This window comes from Eschrichtius robustus, chromosome 16 (genome assembly GCF_028021215.1).
Source record: "Eschrichtius robustus isolate mEscRob2 chromosome 16, mEscRob2.pri, whole genome shotgun sequence".
NCBI classification, from domain to species: Eukaryota; Metazoa; Chordata; class Mammalia; order Artiodactyla; family Eschrichtiidae; genus Eschrichtius; species Eschrichtius robustus.
In genome coordinates this window covers 5,075,193-5,090,410 of record NC_090839.1, presented here as the reverse complement: position 1 = coordinate 5,090,410, position 15,218 = coordinate 5,075,193, and the positions used below count along the sequence as shown (strand labels likewise).

The following is a 15,218-nucleotide window of genomic DNA, read 5'->3' as shown; positions in this document are numbered from 1 at the left end:
CACAGCAATTCCCTCTTAGGTATGTACCCAAATGAAATAAAAACATATGTCCACACAAAGGCTTGTACACAAAGGTTCATATTAGCATCATTCATAACAGCCACAAGATGGAAAAAACCTCAATATTTGTCAATTGGGGAATGCACACACAAAACACAGAATATCCATACAATGGAATATGACTCAGCAATAAAAAAGAGAGAACTGCTGGTAACAACAGGGAGGAATTTCAAACGCATTTTGCTAAGTAAAAGAAGCCAGCAGAAAAGACTGCATATCACATGATTCCATTTATAGGAAATTCTTAAAAAGGCAAAACCTTAGCATCAAAAAACAGATCAGTAGTTGCCTGGGCCAGCGGTGGGGAGAGAGGGAGAGACTGACTGCAAAGAGGCAAACAAGGAAACAAGGGGCTGATGGAAATGCTCACACTTGACCATGGAGATGACTGCATGAGTGCACACCTTTACCCCAAATTCACCTCACTGGACGCTCTAAGTGGGTGGATTTTATTGCATGAAAAGTATGCCTTGATAAAGGTGTTTTAAACAAAGGCACTGATGAGGGGAAAAGTCAATGGGATCAACAGTGGCTAATGGTGGCCTGGAGGCCTTGGTGTGCCCGCAAAGAGGGACTGGCGTTCCTGATGGGTGTCTTGGAGCAAATGGAAAGGAGCCTCTGCCTGCCTCTGTCTGCTCCTCTGGGTACCTGACAATCTAGAAATAATACACGTCTCTGTGTCATTTCTGGCCAAGCATCGGGAGAAGAGCTGAAGTCGAAAACCCACCTTGATTTTCAGAAAAAGATGACTAGAAATGTGGAATTCAAAGAGGCATCTTTTGGCCCAGCATACTAGGGGAAGAAATCCATCAGCTCAAGCCTGCCCATGGAGAGACTTATACGACCCCTGGGATGAAAGGTCGAGATCTGGCAGCCAGGAGGTTTGGGGAAGCCGGAACAGACACTGTAAAGTCCCTGGTTACATTTCACTGGACCACATTCATGGCAGCCTCCCGGGGGAAATCAAGCAACTAAGATCCCCAATCTGCTTGTAAGGCCATAGAATGGATAGACAGAACTGCATCCAGCCTCAAGTGGTCACAGGAGGCCTGCCCTCTTAAGGAAAGCAAGGAAAGGGGCAAGAGAGGGCCCTGAAGCAGGGACACATCCACCGCTGTGAATGCAGAATGCGAGAGAGCTAGAGACGCAAACAGATTGGTGCTTTGGCACCAACACTTTGGCTGCTTGACGTTGGAATGACCTGGAGAGGTCATAGCGGATGAGCAGAGTCCAGAAGCATCAGAGTCGATACTTGTGTCAGCTGTGCTAATGACATGAAAGAACAGTGGACGACTGTGCGCCTCGGGCAAGTGTGAGGAGCTTAAATGAGATCACAAGATCGTGCACGTGAAGCTCAGAGCATGGCACCTGGCACACGACGAGTCCTCCAGCGCATCAGCCATCAACCACATTACGATATGAGCAATGAATTGCAATCAAAATGTCTATCAGAAGAGGGAAGCTAAAATAAATTATGATGCAGCTATACACTGGCATACCATACAACCATTTTTAAAGGTACCTATAGAAATGCACCGAGTTAGAAAGATGCCCATGATACATAAAATGAAAATACAAGAGGAAGAACTTTACATACAGTATGAAGCCATTTCTTAACAAAAATTATGTTTATGCGTATGTGTGCAATGCACGCACATATAAACACACTCATATATACGTACACTCATTTAGGAAATGTGTGGAAGGATATACACTGAATAGCTCATGGTTACTATCTAAGACTACAGTGTGGAAGGGAGGGAGACTCTCACTATTTAACTCCTGAAATTGCTAAATTTCAAAGAGCATGTATTATTTCCGTGAATTTCTTTTAAACATAAAGACAGAGGATGGCTTGATTTCACATGGCAATGTTCCCTGGAAATGTCACCATGGAAGGAACCCTTGGTGTCTCTGTCCCTTCTTTCCCTCACCCACTTATGCAGTTACGACCATGAGTTTAGCCCCACTGGCTCTGGACTAGGGGCAGGAAGCCTGGGGTACAGAGACCAGCAAGTTCCAGGTCCCGCTCTGAAGGAGCTCACAGTCGAGGCCAGTAAGGAGGCAGGAAAATCGATGATGACCAACAGTGATGAGATTCTAAAGACAGAGAAGAAGGACGTGGAGGAACGAGGCAGGGAGATGAGCATGAAGATGAGCAGGCGTTGGGCAGGGAGACGTGGAGGGGCGAGGTCTTCGGCCGCCGATGTCGGAACCATCAGACGAGGACTTGAAAATAAGTCTGATACACGTGCTGCAGGTCACGGGAAGACCTGGACATGCTGGGGCAGTTAGGGAATACGGGGACTCTCTGTACTTTCTGCTCAGTTTTTCTGCAAAACTAAAACTGCTCACAAAAATAAAGTCTGTTAATTAAAGAAAAAATTAAAGTGAAATAAAAACCTTCCAACAAACAAAAGCTGTGAGAATTCATTGACAGTGGTCTTGTGCTAACAAGAATTGTTAAAGGAAGTTCTTGAGGCAAAAGGATATCTGACAGAAATGGACAGTTTACAAAAAGAACTAAAAAGCACGAAAATGGTAAAAGTGATAGCAAATACAAAAAATACTTTTCTCATTTTAGTTGCTTTAAAACGATAGTTGACTCTCTGAAGCAAATATAGTAACAAGGTATTGTAGGGTTTGTAACTTGTGTAGAGGTAAAATGTAGGAAGACAATAGGGGGCGAGGAAACAGAAGTCCACTGTTGTAAGGTTCTTATACTGCATCCTGCACTGCATGAAGAGTGGAATAATTTTATTTGAACAGTTGGAATAAGCTAAAGAAATATACTATAATCCCTAGAACAACCAATAAAAAATTTTAAAAGAGGTATAACTAATAAGTCAATAGTGAAGATAAATTGGAATTATTAAAAAACTCATTCGATTTTTCTTAAAAAGGCAGGAAAAGAGGAAAATACCAGGAAGAAATGAGACAAACAGAAAACAAAGTGCAAGACAGTAGATTTAAACTGAACCATATCAATAGTAACAAATGTAAATGAGCTAAACATTCAAGTTAAAAGGCAGATTGTTAAACTGGATAAGAAAGCAAGACCCAACTATATGCTTTCTACAATAACCAGGCTTTAAATATAAGACATAGGAAGGTTAAAAACAAAAGTATGGGCAGAAATATACCATACAAACACTAATCAAGAGAAAGCGGGAGTGTATATATTAATATTAAACATAGTAAGCTTCAGAAAAAGGAATATTACTAGAGATAAAGAGGGACACTGCACACTGATCAAGAGATCAATTTATTCAAGAACACAGGGCAATACTAAGTGTGTACACACCCAAGAACACAGCTTTGAAACACACAAAATGAAAACTGTTAGAATTGAAAGAAAAACAGATAAATCCATGATTATAGTCACAGATTCCAACAGTCCTCTCTCAGTAATTGACAGAACAAGAAGACAGAAAATAAATAGGAATAAAGAAGACCTGAATAATGTTTTCAAACAACTTTCCAAGTTGACATTGATAGGATACTCTACCCAAAAACGTTGGGATGCACGTTCTTTTCAAGAGCACGTGAAACATGCAACAAGTTAGAGTAGATTTCTGAGCCATAAAACAAATCTCAGCGACTTGTAAAGAAGAGAAATAATACAAAGTATGTTCTGTGACCACAAAAGACTTAAACTAAGAATCAAATAACAGAAAGATACCTGAAAAATCCTCAAATATTTCTAAATTAATCAATATACTTCTAAATGACTCATTGGTCAAAGGAGAAATCATTATGGATGTTAAAAATACTCTATACTAAAAGGTAATGAAAATATTGCCTATCACAACTTGAGGATGCAACTAATATAATATTTAAGTATTTATAATACTTAATATAGTACTTAATAGCAATCTTAAAATGTAAAATGCAGATGTTATAAAGGAAAGGCCAAGAAAGTAAAATGTTAAGCATTCCTCACAAGAAGTAAGAAAAAGAACATCAATTAAATTCCCCCCCCCAAGAAAACTCCAAGGAAGAAAATAATACAGATTAGAGCAAAAATTACTAAACTAGAAAATGAACATATAACAGAGGAATTCAAAGACAAAACTTGATTCTTCAAAATAACTAATAAAATTGATAATCCTCTGGTAAGAATCATCTAGGGAAAAAAAAAGAGAAAAGGCAACAAGAGCCAACAACAGGATGGAAAATGGGGCCATACTACAGATTTCACAGACAATAAAAAGAAAATTACCATTTGCCAACACACAAAAGAAAATTACCATTTGCCAACAGACAATGAAATAACAGATCTAAGCGATGATTATTTGTGACCATTAAAATCATTAGAAGAAAGGTTGGTAAGGAATTTTGCAGTGAAAGAATCGAACACCTGCGCCCACTGCTCAATATTAACATCTCAACCAGACCTTGTCTCCTGATGTTCTGTAATAAAAAGTACACAAGACAGCATATGAAGTATTGTTTAAAAGAAAATTGAAGCAGAATCTAATCAAGTCTCCAAGTTTAATTTTCAGTTTACAGAAAATACAGAGAACAAAGGAACACGTGAAATTACACCATGAGAATAATGACCACCAAATCCAGACTGTGGAAAATTCTACCAGACTAATGACCCCTTCAAGAGGGACCTCCCTGGTGGCGCAGTGGTTAAGAATCTGCCTGCCAATGCAGGGGACATGGGTTCGATCCCTGGTCCGGGAAGATCCCACATGCTGCAAAGCAACTAAGCCCGTGCGCCACAACTACTGAGCCTGCACTCTAGAGCCCATGAGCCACAACTACTGAGCCCGCATGCCACAACTACTGAAGCCCGCACACGCCTAGAGCCCGTGCTCCACAAGAGAAGCCACCACAATGAGAAGCCCGCACACTGCAACGAAGAGTAGCCCCTGCTCACCGCAACTAGAGAAAGCCCGCGTACAGCAACGAAGACCCAACACAGCCAAAGATAAATAAATAAAAATAAGTAAATAAATAATTTTTTTTTTTTAAAGGCATTTTGAGACAGTCAGGGAAAATTGAGCATAGATTGGTAGACTGGAAGGCATTATTAATTTTGTTGAGTGTGATAATGATACTGCAATTAGATTGCAGTCTTTAATGGATAAAATGACATAATATCTTAGATTTCCTTTAAAATACACCAGCAAAAGAGCACAAAACTTATACAGAGAAAATTTTATTGGGACATTAAAGGAAACCTAAATAAATAGAAAGATATACCATGTTTATGGATCAGAAGTCTAAATATTGTAAAGAGGGCAATTCTCTCCAAATTGATGTACAGATTCAATGCAAATCCAATCAAAAGCCTAATAGGTGTTGTTTTTGTTTTGTTGTATTAGAATCTGATGAGCTGATTTTGAAATTTATATGGAAATGCAAAGGACCAAGAAAAACAAGTTATGTCAAAGAATGAAAATAAGGTGAGAATTCTTTCTCTATCAAACATCAAGACTTCCCACAAATCTACTGTAATCAAGACAGTGTGGTATTGGCTGTGGGGAGACAAACCAGCCACTGGAAAAGGAGACAGTCCAAAGAGTCATGAATAGACATTGGATTATAACAGACATGGCACTGGGGAAAGGACATATTTTTGGTAAGTGGTATTGTGACAATTAGGAAAATGAAGCTGGACTCCCCCCCGCCTTTCACACAATGAACAAAAATCAATTTCAGATGGGTTACAGACCTAAATGTGAATGAAAGAAAAAAAAAACTAAAGCCTTTGAAGCAATATAAAAGAATACGATTATGATCTAGGGGTAGAAGAAGACATTTTAAAGACACTTCAAAATGCACCAAGGATAAAAGAAAATGTTGATAAATTTAACTACATTAAAATGAATAGCTTCTGGTCACCAAAAGAACACCATAAATAAAGCTAAAACATAAGCTACAGAATGAGGAAGGATGTCTACCATACACAACTGACAAAGGGTTGAAATGTAGAACAAACCAAAAAACTCCTACAAATCATTAAGGAAAAGACAGACAATCCATCTATCCCCTACCCCAACAAAAAATTTAAACAGACACGTCACAAGAAATTCAGATGTCCAACAAACGTATGAAAAGGTGTTCAAACTCATAAATAAGGAAAGTGTAAAGTAAAATCACAAAGCGATATCGTTATATACATTACATACTACCAGATTGGCCAGAAGTTTAAAATCTGACAATATCAACTGGCAGATAAAATGTAGGGCAAAGGTGGGAGTGTAAATTTGTGGCAACCACTTTGGAAAACTGGCACCATTTACTAAAGTAGGAGATAAGCGTACCCCATCCCAGAGTCATTCTTCCCTGCAGATATAAAAGCAGCATGATATAAAATTCAGACCTCACTGCGGATTTTAAAAAACTCTTAGTGATTTTTTCTATAAAATAAATGACCTATACTCTTCAAAATGTCAACAATACCAAGAGAGGCAAAGAAAAGCTGAGAAACTGTTAGAGATTATAGGAAACTAAAAAAACACGAAAATTAAATGCACTACATGATGCGGGCTTGGACTCTGGACCTAAAAATCAAACAAACAAAAATCCTGATATAAAGGACATTATTAGGACAACTGGCAAAATTTGATTAAAATCTACATATTAAATAATAGTATTGTATCAAACTTAAATTTCTTGATTTTGATAATTGAACTGTGATTATGTAAGTAAATGACCTAAGTCCTTGTTCTTAGAAAAATGCACACTGAAAGATTTAAAGGAAAAGTAACACTAAGTGTACAACTTACTCTCAAATGGTTGATAACCAAAAAGGAAAAATACGGAGAGAGATGTAAATCAAATGTGGCAAAATGTTAACAAGGTGACAAATCTGAGTAAAAGATATACAAGAATTCTTCCTACTCTTCTTGAAACTTTTCTAAAAGTTTGAGATTATCTTTTAAAGTTTAAAAATAATCTCCTAGCAAAACAGAAATATAAACAAATATAACCCAGAAATATAAATTTTCTTAAGCTGATGAGAGGTAGCTACTAAAAAAATAAAACAAGATAGGAAAGGAAAAAATAAAACCATCATTCTTCACAGGCAACATCACTGTAGTATGTAGAAAACCCACAGAATCCACAGGGAAGTTATTAAAGTTAATAAGTGAACTTAGCATAATCAATGGAGACAAAATCAAAATATAAAAATCAATTCCATTTTCATATGTCAACAACAATTACAATATACCTTTTAAGAAATGATACAATTTACATTAGCCTAAAAGATCAAATACCTAGAACTAAATCTAACAAGATACAAAAGATCTCTACAACAGAAAACCACGTATTATAGTTTTATAGTTATTTATGTGTATGTTTATACAAGTATATGTATATATGTGTATACACACACACCCACACACAGGGAAAGTGAAGAAAATCTTAAAAAATGGAAGGAGTAGAAAACTAGATATTGTAAGGATATCAATTCTTTACATATTGATTTATAGATGCAATGCAATTGCAGTGAAAATCCCAGCAGGTTTTTTTTCTAGAAACTGATAAACTGGTACTAAAACACACTTGGAAATGCAAAGGGCCAACAGCAGCCAGGACAATCTTGAAGAACAAAGTGGGATAGCAAGGTATCAGGTAATCTCTCTGATACCAAGACTTTGATGACAAAGTTGCAGTAATGAGGACGGTGGGGTCCTGGTGCAACGACAGATACACAGCCAAGGCAGCAGACTAGAGGGTCCAGAAACGGACACCTGACTGCAGACAAAGGTGGCAATGCAGAGCAGAGATCAAAGCGCTCTCCATAAATGGCCCTGGGTTAACTGGAGACCACAGGAGGGAAGTGAAACCTGACTTCTCCCTCACATCATACCAAACAAGAAAAGCAATTCCGGGTGGACCGTGGCTCCCAGTGTGAACGGGAAACAACAAAACTTCAAGAAGACAGTGTAAGAAAATATGCTAGTGGCCTAGGGGGAGGCAGACGTCTCTTACACGGGACATGAAAAGCAGAGACCCTAAAAGAGAAAGCTGCTAAATTGTGGACTACATGTCTCAATGAAGAGCGGCTCATTAAAAGACGCCGCTCACAGTACCCTCACTTCCCCAGCGGTAGATCTGGGATAATAATGGGGCTCGCTCAGCAGCACTTGCTGCGAGCCTTCTATGATTTAACAGATGTAAAAGCAGAGACTATAATTTTTTAAAGGAGTAGTAAGAATAGACAGTGAGTAGGAACCGGACTTAACAGAACCTGTCCTTCAGGGAAGGGATGCGGGGAGGGCCGGGTAGAGCCCACAGGACTGTCAGGGTGAGAGATGGTTTTTAAGTGGAAGGAAAGGGCCCGTAGAAGGGGTGACAAGGGAGAGACAGAAGATGGAGGGAGATGAGAGAGCGCCTTCCCCTCTGAGGGAGGAGGGAGGTGCCGGCAGATGCAGGTTTGGGCGGATTGGGAACTGAAAGGGATGCCTTAGTCTCTGCTCTCCTCCTGAAGGAAGAGTCACGGTCGTCTGCTGAAGGGAAGAGGCGCGGGCTGAGCCCGGAGGAGGGTCCTGCCAGCACCACGAGCAGTGACAGCAGAATGTGCAGGACAAGTGGCACAAAGGTCCCTGAAGCCCAGTGCCGTCAAGACACAAGACGGGCGCGCAACGCACCGACCCATGCTTCTCAATTGCGGGACACGTTTTACTTTTCTGAGCACCGTACATGTGAAGGAAAGCCAGTTAGCAATCCTAATTATTTAAATCCCATTAAATTTCACCACCGTCTCCTTCCTGGCTTACCGGGTGGCCAGTAAAACAGCAACAAGAATAATGGGAAAGCCTAATAAGGCAGTGCTGTTCAGGCAGACTCCCAGCATCCAGGGAACAGCCCATATTCCACCTCCTCCACGCATCCTGCAAGGCTGTCACAGACAGGTGGCCGCCAGTGGCCCCTTAACCGTACGCAGGCCAGGCACAGCTTACCGGCTGAAGATGTTGCCGCTGAAAGTGTACTTCTCCAGGCGAGCAAGTGCAGGCAGGTTGTGCTGGCCCAGAACGTCCAAGAAGGCTGTCACCCTCATGCCGTCGCACGAGGGACCGTAGTCCTCAGATCTATCTAGAGGGGAAGAGGGGAACCACACTCGTAAGTGCGCACCAGCTGGGACGGGTCACACCTGGGCAAGACGGGGCCGGTCGCACGCCTTCTACTCTCGCAGCCCCTCCCGGCTGAAGCCCCTGAGTACCGCAGACTTGACAACGCGTGGAAAATGCAGGGGGCGGGTTTATAAACCAAGGGAAGGGTGATGAGACCAGAGCCTTCGAGAAGGGCCAAACGCCCTCCCTTCAGGGCTGCCGGTCTGATGCACTCTCACCACCGTGGATAGGACCCTCTCCGCCATCCGGGACACAGAAGCAAGCGAACAAAGCGCTCGCCCCTAGGAAAACTGGCCACGGAGCTCTACGCGAACACATTGAAAACGGTCGAAAGAAAAAGAAGTTTGACCCCTAAGCAAGGATCTGATGGCAAGTCCTCGGCGCCGTATCTTGTCTTGGCCTAAATGTCCTCACTATGCAGCTTCACCCACTCCGTGACAGCGAGTCCCATCAACCCTCAGCCCTGGCCTGGCAACACCCAACCTGACCCCTCCACGTGGATGTCTAACGGGTGCCTCCAACTCACTCTGGCCAAAAATGAGCCAGCTGTCATGCTGCCTCTTCCTCTCCAAGCCTGCTCTCCCCCGTACCCCCAACTGAGGGCAGGCATCCCCTCCCTCCAACGTAATGCCAAACGTCCCTGGAATGGAATGAATCCCCCAACTTCTATGTATTAGCTGCGTGACCAGAGTAAGTGACTTAACCTGTCTATGCTCCCATATTCTTTTTTTTGTTTGTTTGTTTGTTTGTTTGTTTTTTTATACTGCAGGTTCTTATTAGGCATCAATTTTATACACATCAGTGTATACATGTCAATCCCAATCGCCCAATTCAGCACACCACCATCCCCACCTCACCGCAGTTTTCCCCCCTTGGTGTCCATATTATGCTCCCATATTCTAACATGTAGTGTGCATACAAAACCCTACCCTTGCCCGGTCCAGATGTGGGAACAAGGGAGTTCGTGCATGGCAAGACCAGCGGGATCTGGCCCTTCATGATCTGGCCTTGACCCTGGCCACCACCCTCTACGCACCCACGCGTCAGGGGTGGAAAGGCCTCCTTCCTACCCCCTGCACTGCAATAGCTGGGCAAGAAGCACTACTGCAAAAAAGCAGAGGGTTCCTATGTGGCAGATAGAAAAACCACGGTTAATTTAGGCAGTAACTGAAAACAGCTGAAAACAAGAGATGACAAGTTTGCGCCTAGGTGCTTACTCTTCTTTGAAACATTAACCACATTTTTTTTCTCAACGAATTCTTTTAGGCTAGTAATTAGAGCCTATTAAAAATGTACAGTGTATAACAGTTACCCAGAGAATTCTAACACAGAATTAGACGTTTGTAGAAACAAATGTGTGTGCCACGATCAACGACGTCATTGTCCTGCAGGGTCCCTCCTGGGAGCACCAGGCCCCTAACCACAGTCACGTGGCACGGGCTATTCTCGGTACCTTTCGGGACCCAGGAAGAACATGCAACCTCCAACCCACAGACGGTCACGCAGCACTGCGGGCCCGGCCTGGAGTGGGCTTTAGAACACCGGGTTCAAAACAGACAGCTCTGGGACCTGATGACGTCCACAGACATACATGCCCTTTTCACACATACAACTTTTCATAAGGATCAGGTTTCAAAACATCCTCTGAGGCCCAACCGTGTACTTCATGGGTTAAGAACTCCTGTTTTAAAGTAACAGAAAATATTTCTTCAAAAAACTCTGCTTATCAGAGACCTAAAGAACTTAGCAATTCATTCTACAAAAGAATAATCGTTATTAGAGAACATTAATGATTCTACTACACTAACTATAGAAAACTACACTAACTATATACATGGAAATAAAAGCCATAAGCCATAAAATATTGGATAATAACTAAACTTTATTGGTTACTTCCTATAGGCCAGGAACTGTGCTAAGAGCTTTCTGTATAGCAGTAGTTCACTAAACCCTGACAATAACCATATTAGCCCATGTTTCCGTTAAGGGAATTGAAGCTCAGAGAGGTTAAGAAGGTTGCCGAAGGTCACGCAGCTACAGAGTGGCAGAGTCAGAATCTGGATGCAAACAGTCGGACTCTAGATGTTGCACTATGCTGTACTGCCAGAAAGAAAGCCGAAATTTTAATTTTAATTTTCAAAGAAATCCCTCCCTCCTCCCTGCCCGGGATTCAGCACAGTGGCGTTCCCTTAGTTCTTCAGACACACCAAAAGCCTTCATCTCGATGATTTTGTACGTGCTGTTCCCACTGCCTGGGACACTATCACTCCTTAATCTCTACGCCCTACCCCAGCCTGGGTGTCAGTGTCCAAAAGAGCCTTTCCCTGACCTTTGGGGGAAGGCCAGTCCCTGGCTACAGCCTCTCCTGGAGCTGTGGCTCTCCCGTCCTGACGCCGCCACAGAGGTGCTGGCACCAGCTTTTGTGGCTGCTCGTGTCTGTCTCCCAGCAGCTCTGCCCGCTCCATGGAGGGGCTGTAACCTCAGCACCCAGTATAGTACCTGACAAGTAACAGGTGCTCAATAAAAAGTAGTGCCGTGAAGGAACACCAAAAGAAACTTAAATGAATGAAAATACTGAATTTAAAAAAAAAAAAAAAGAATGTTATAATATAAAATCATAAAGAAGCAAGAAGGAACCTTACCACATGCCTTGATAAATTCCCTCATTTTATATTCAGAGCCCCCAAAGCCAGCAGCAAAACCTGGAATTCTTAGAACCTAGATGTTCTGCATTCCGGCCCAGCGCTCTTTCAAGAGATGTGCAGAAAGACCTACTGAGATGAAGGCTGAAAGCACAACAAAGCCAAAGGCAAGGGTTATGGCCGCCAAGGCAACTGAAGGAAGGCAAGAGAGACTTCTGTTTCCAGCCGAGAAGGGAAAAGACCTGCAAGGTTTACACAACTAGAAAACCAGGAAAAATATCAATGAAACAAAAGTTTCCAGGCACTAGACAACAAGCAGCCCAGCACTAGGATGTCCCAGAGAAGATCTCTCCTTGTCACAAACAAGTAGAGCCCTGAGGCGGCAGCGGCTGACCGCCTAGAGGGTTCTCAGCTGCAGAGCAGGAAGCGTGAGGAGGCCAGGGGAGGGGAGGGAGCCGCAGAGATCAGCACAGCAGAGATCAGCACAGCAGCCCCTGGAAGATAAACCACTTGTGCGTTGCTAGGAAACAACTGCTTTAGCAGAAGTTGACACCCTATGGCCAACATTTAAGACCTACATACAGGTAGGGCTAAGGCATTAGATTTCTGATGCTTATACTGGGATAAAAAATATGGGTGGTGAATTTGAAACCAAGCCCCCAATATAAGACAATTGTGGAAAGGGGGTTACAGTTAAGGTGGGAGTAGGGTAAAGGACAGTCACCTCTGAGAAATCAGAACCACAGCCTTGCATGACCTATGGGTGTAGAGACCAGATTTACACGACTTGCGAAGTGTAGGCGCCTCACACTGAGCAACTGGGAGGACCACTGTCCAGATTTATTCCAACTGCAGGCATCCCTGCTGAAGCAAACAAGCTGTTCAAAAGAGACTTACAATCCAATAAGCATGCACCTTCATAAAACAATCCCTGCTGAAGATAAATATGCAATAAAAAATTTCAAACTATACATGGTTACAAACCATCAAGAGGAAGGGTTAACAGACACAACAAATGAGAAATTGCACCCCAAGATTAGAGATATTAGAAAAAATCTGAAGTACACTGTCAAATAATTATGCATAGAATGAATAGGATTTTTAAAGTAGATATCATAATGAAAAAAGAGGAGAGTGCAGGGTGGGAGGAACAGGCATATTTGAAAAAGAACCAAGTAGAAATGAAAAACAGAGACAATTTAATTAAAAATTCAGTAGCTGGCTTAAATAGCAGTTTCGATACAGCTCAAGAGAGAGTTAGTGAGCTGGAAGATTAATCTGACAAATCACCCAGAACACTGCACAGAGAACTAAAGAGTTGGAAAATACGGGACAGCAATTGAGGCACATGAAGAATGGAATGCTAAGGTCTAAGATAAGTCCAGTAGGAATTCCAGGAGGGATTAGTGAAAATAGGAAGATGCAATATTCAAAGAGATAATGGCTAACAATTTTCCAGAATATAAAAGATGAATATTCAATTTGAAGAAGTACAAATCCTGAACTGAATGATTAATAACAAATCCATACTTAGAAGCACTGTAGAACACCAATGGCAAAGAAAAGCATCTAAAGAAAATGGAGAAAAATTAAAGATTAAACCCCAGACCTCTCACTTAAAAGATGTCAGAGGCATAATGTATGAGTTGAAATAGCTGGTTCTGAAATCCAGCTCTGCCTCTTAGAAGGTACCTACTCCAGGTAAATATCTCACCTCTCTGATTCTCAGTTTCTCACTCTAGTAAAATGGATGCCTACCTCAGGTGACTGTTGTAGGGTAGGTTAAATGACAGTAGATGGACAGATAGATATAGTTATACAGCATGCAACACACGTAAGCGCTTTAGAAACGTCAGCTGCTGCTGTTCTTATGGCTAAGCCACTGAGCGCATTATGTCACTGCTATTGTTTATGCTTCTACCCACCCCCCGCCCCAGAGTTCAGGGCAACCACAGCAACTAGAAAGTGTGTTGCTGGGGTCGGAGGGGGATACGAGGGGAAGCCCTCGTATTAAACTCAGCCCAAACACTGGTTGACCCCTAAACCATGCTCCTGTGTGGTAAACTCCAGCATAGCTGAGGCTAGGAGAACTGAAATGAGATTTGGGGTGCTATCCACTACAGGAAAGACAGTGGGAACAGTTGGACCTCAATTTAAATGCCTACAGAAATAAAACAAAACAGAACAAAGAAATCCACACTCTTTGGAGGCATATAGCAGAATTCAGAGATTTTTACAGCATATGATATTCACTATATCCAGGTTACACTCCAAAATTACTCAGTAAACAGAAAACTTGAACTAGCTAAAAGAGAAAACGTCAAAGCATATTGAAAGGATCCAAATTCTGGAATTACAGACAAGGATTTTAAAACAACTATTATAAAATGCTTATGGATATAAAAGAAAATATGCCTATAATGAGTGAAAAGATAAGAAATCTCAGCAAAGAAATGTTAACTATAAAAAGACACGAAATAAAAATTCTAAAATTGAAACAATATCTGAAATTTAAAAATTCACTGAGCAGACTTAACAGAATGGAGATGACAAAACAATGGCCAAAAATTCCCCAAACTCGGTGAAAGAAACAAATATATAAAATCAAGGGTCTCAGCAAACCTCAAGAAGATAAATACAGTTGGCCCTTGAACCACACCGGGGTTAATCCAAGTATAACTTATAGTCCGTCCTCCAAATGCATGGTTCCTATGCATCCACAGATTCAACCAACCACAGACCATGCAGCACTGAAGTACTTCTTACTGAAAAAAGACCTGAATATAAGTGGGCCTGCACAGTTCAAGTTCAAGTTCTTCAAGAGTCAAGGGTACACAGAAAACCACACTTAGACACATCACAGTCAAACTGCTGATAACCAAAGAGAATCTTGAAAGCAGCAAAGAAAAACAAAAATTACGTACAAGGAGTAATGATTTGAATGTCCCCTGACTCCTCACCAGAAATAGTGGAAGCAGAAGACCGTGGAAGCACATCTTTAAAGGACTGAAAGAAAAAACGTCAATCCAGAACTTGACATCCAGTGAAATATCTTTCAGGGAGAAAGATGAATGAAAGACACTGTCAGACTAAAAAGAAACCAAAAAAGCACACACACTAAGAATTTATTTTTTAACACACCCTTTTAAACATTGCCAGCAAATGTGGACTGCAAGAAATGCTCGATGAAGTCCTACAGGCTGAAGAGGAGTGGTACCACTTGGAAACTTTACCTTCAAAAGGAATCAAAAGCATTGGAAACAGTAAACATGTGGGTAGATGTTTTAAAAACTATTTTTCCTCCTGATTTCTTCAAAATACACACAATGGTTTAAAGCAATACAAATCAAAACTTATAACTTCGTATTGGAGAATTTATAGCACGTAGATGTACTATGCAATAAAAACGGCAACATAAAGT

General features: G+C 41.5%; 1 protein-coding gene across 1 annotated transcript in view; it reads right to left on the bottom strand.

Moving 5' to 3' along the window:
- LOC137778775 (serine/threonine-protein phosphatase 4 regulatory subunit 1-like) overlaps nucleotides 1-15,218 on the bottom strand; it is a 78,280-nt gene that overhangs the window by 49,756 nt on the left and 13,306 nt on the right. Inside the window, exon 2 of the mRNA XM_068566071.1 lies at nucleotides 8,985-9,117. Coding sequence (XP_068422172.1) covers nucleotides 8,985-9,082 — 98 coding nt within the window. The 5' untranslated portion in view covers nucleotides 9,083-9,117. The remainder of the gene's footprint in view (nucleotides 1-8,984; nucleotides 9,118-15,218) is intronic.